Source organism: Aplysia californica, unplaced genomic scaffold, assembly GCF_000002075.1.
Source record: "Aplysia californica isolate F4 #8 unplaced genomic scaffold, AplCal3.0 scaffold00127, whole genome shotgun sequence".
NCBI classification, from domain to species: domain Eukaryota; kingdom Metazoa; phylum Mollusca; class Gastropoda; order Aplysiida; family Aplysiidae; genus Aplysia; species Aplysia californica.
This window is the reverse complement of record NW_004797397.1, coordinates 234,802-238,116: the sequence shown is the minus strand read 5'-3', so window position 1 is coordinate 238,116 and position 3,315 is coordinate 234,802. Positions and strand designations below refer to the sequence as shown.

The 3,315-nt window shown below is 41.1% G+C and overlaps 1 protein-coding gene across 1 annotated transcript in view; it reads left to right on the top strand.

Annotated features, from left to right (window-relative positions):
• Positions 1-3,315, top strand: part of LOC101855095 (sodium-coupled monocarboxylate transporter 1) — a gene marked incomplete in the record, with an annotated part of 32,830 nt that overhangs the window by 21,498 nt on the left and 8,017 nt on the right. The window contains 3 exon segments of the mRNA XM_035969224.1: positions 977-1,112; positions 2,352-2,440; positions 3,150-3,262. Of these exon segments, the coding sequence (XP_035825117.1) occupies positions 977-1,112; positions 2,352-2,440; positions 3,150-3,262 (338 nt within the window).

The following is a 3,315-nucleotide window of genomic DNA, read 5'->3' as shown; positions in this document are numbered from 1 at the left end:
GTAGTAGTAGTAGTAGTAGTAGTAGTAGTAGTAGTAGTAGTAGTAGTAGTAGTTGTAGTAGTAGTAGTAGTATTGAGAGCTTTTAAGACTGTCCACCCATTTTACTTTACTCGGTCCTGTGAGAGATGGACGGTACATTCGGTGGACTTACCTCTTGATTAAACAGGCAGTGTTGGAATAAGATAAGATAAGGTCAGATCAGATAAGATAAGATAAGATAAGATAAGATAGGATATTACTTTATCATCCCTGAGGAAAATTTTTCCTGGCTGTACAGGACCGTAAAAACACATGCAGGTATACACAAAAAATCTAAATTATAAGTCACTCTAATTAAAATTCAACATGAACAGAGAAGTAAAGCTGACAAAATAGGCATGATATCACATCAGATGCATCATTCAACCACATGCAGGAATTTGATTACAAGACCTCTAGAATAAAGGGGCTATTGAAACCTGACACAGTTGAGGAGTCCACGGGAAAAACAGGCTCAGTCATTGGCTGGAAGTTGTAAGGGTGTCAATTTTAAAAGCTTGAGGAGTCATAACTACATCATATTTATTTGATTGGTGGTTTATTGTTATGTTTGTTGAATGGGGAATCTAACAGCAATAATCAACAAACCTTTTGACTATCGCTAATTTATTTATAGAGGCACCAGCACTCTATGTCCAGGTGCTGTTTTAGCCAATAATCAACCAACATAATCAGACAGCCACCGGAACAATCAGTATGGATACCTTGCGGGCTTTGGTGCTGGGGGGAACTGAGCACTTATGGACCTGTCTGGTGTGCAATGACGTTGTTGCCCAGGACAGGAACAGGAACAGGAACAACCAACAGTTGCTATGAAATAAATCTATGAGTCAACAAGCGTTCAAAATTGATACCCTCGCGACTTTCAGTTTGTGACTATTCTTTTTTTCCCCGTGGAGTCCTCAATTTTAAAAAATGTAACCTTTTGTCTACCCAGGGTGCTGTTGTTCGTGGCCCCCACGTTCTTCGTCACGCTCTCTATCGCTGTCTACGAGGGAATCGTGGCCTATTCGTACTACCAGACCAAAAGATGTGACCCCTTTGAGGCTAAACAGATCGAAGACCCAAACCAGGTTTGGTACACACGATTGTGTTTGTTCACTTTCCAAGTGTCACAATATTATAATTATTCGCTATTTCTACATCTGTCATTCTTTTCTCACTGTCAAACTCACCATCACCATCACCATCATCATCATCATCATCATCATCATCATCATCATCATCATCATCATCATCATCGCATCATCATCAGGTGCCAGGTCTGCGGCTGACATCGGCGATCATGGTTCTCCCTTCATCCCTTTGCTCGGATGCTCTTAAAAATCTACGTTTCCCTGATCTTTCCCAGTTACCCATTTATTTAGGTTCTCCATGTAGGTTTCTCTGGGTCTGCCCCTGCCTCGTTTTGCCTTCAATTTTGCAAGTGCGAGCTAGATGTTCAAGACCCTTATGTCTATTCAGGTCTCCCCAAAACTGCACTTGTCGTTTCCTGATTGTTTTATCAGTGAGCGTTCCACGTGGGCTTAATCAAGCACTATGTCTTTTGATTTCTTTTCCTTCAACGATATTCTCAGTAAAAATCTCAGCAGTCTCCTAAGAAACCACATTTCTATTTCTTCTATTTTATTTTCTCTGCTTTTAGGGATTGTCCAGCATTCACAGCCACATAGAAGAGGGTTGACCATACAAAGCATTTCAGAACTTTCTGATTGGTAGTCATTGAGATGTTTCTAACATCTTACCCGAACTTAACTTACCCTTATTCTGCTCATGACAAAATGTCTTTGCACAAACTGAGCTCAGATATTATAAACATTTCGACATTTTTAAGCTTGTTAGTTTTAGCTTCATCGTTTCACAAAGCAGTTCGTCCCGTGAGCTAAGGGATATAACCATTGCATAATATGCTTTTGTCCCATGATGAGTTTACATGAGCGATCTACACCAGTCATATGGATGCTTTTAAGCACAAGGCGGCTGGCCCGAAAAATGCTGTATTGAGAAAATCGAAGGCAAAGTTTTTGACCCTTGTTCAGTTTCTTTAAAAGACAAGGAGAGTTTTCTCTATAACCAAACAACTATACACACCAGTGAAACCAAACTTCTCCTATAGGTAGGGCAATGCCCACTTTTGGTGGAGATCAGGACTTCTGGAAACCCCCGAAATCTAGGTTAGTCCGCTTGTGCTTAAAAGCGACCATATTTGGCTAGGTAATCTTGTGTGTGTGTGCGTGTGTGCGTGTGTGTGTAACAACAAACAGCACTGTTATAGTACTTGTAATAATATTTCCCATGGGTTTTTTTTCCAGATCGTTCCCTTCATTGTGATGGATATCTTCAAAAATCTGCCAGGCATGCCGGGTCTGTTCCTGGCTTCTCTCTTCAGTGCTTCCTTGAGGTGGGTACAGGGCTGGTGGAGGTGGTGAACTTGTGATTAAATTTTTTGGAAATACTTCCAGATCTTAACCGTTTTAATACCTGCTTCATACAATGATGATGATGATGATGATGATGATGATGATGATGATGATGATGATGATGATGATGATGATGGTGATGATGATGAGGATGATGATGCTGATGATGATGATGACGGTGATGATGAGGATGATGATGATGATGATGATGATTATTATTATTCTGCAGCACTTGATGATGCCAAAAATGTCGAAGAAATATGAAGAGGAGCGGGAGGGGGAAGAGGATGAGGAAGAGAAGAATGAGGGGGCGGGGAAAGGATTAGGAAGGGATGGGAAATAATAAAAGAAATAAAAAGAAGTAAAGGTCTTCCAGACTATTTATAAACAAACAAACAAACAAACAAACAAACCAATAACCCATCTCCTTTTTCCCAGCACATTGTACTGTGGACTAAGCAGTTTTTTGTACACCTACAAACAAACAGACAAACAAACAAACAAACAAACAGACCAATAACCCAGCTCCCGTCCCCAGCACTTTGTCCTCCGGACTCAGCAGTTTCTTGTACACCTACAAACAAACAAACAAACAAACAAACAAACAAACAAACAAACAAACAAACAAACTGACAGACAAACAAACAAACAAACAAACAAACAGACCAATAACCCACCACCTGTCCCCAGCACCTTGTCCTCCGGCCTCAGCAGTCTCTCCGCCCTACTGTGGGCCGACATCGTACATCCGCTGGTGGGAGACATCTCAGAGGTCAAGGCCACCATCATTGCCAAGGTCTCAGGTCAGGAGGACAGAAATTTATTGCTGCTGGAATTTTTTGGGGTTCCGACCATT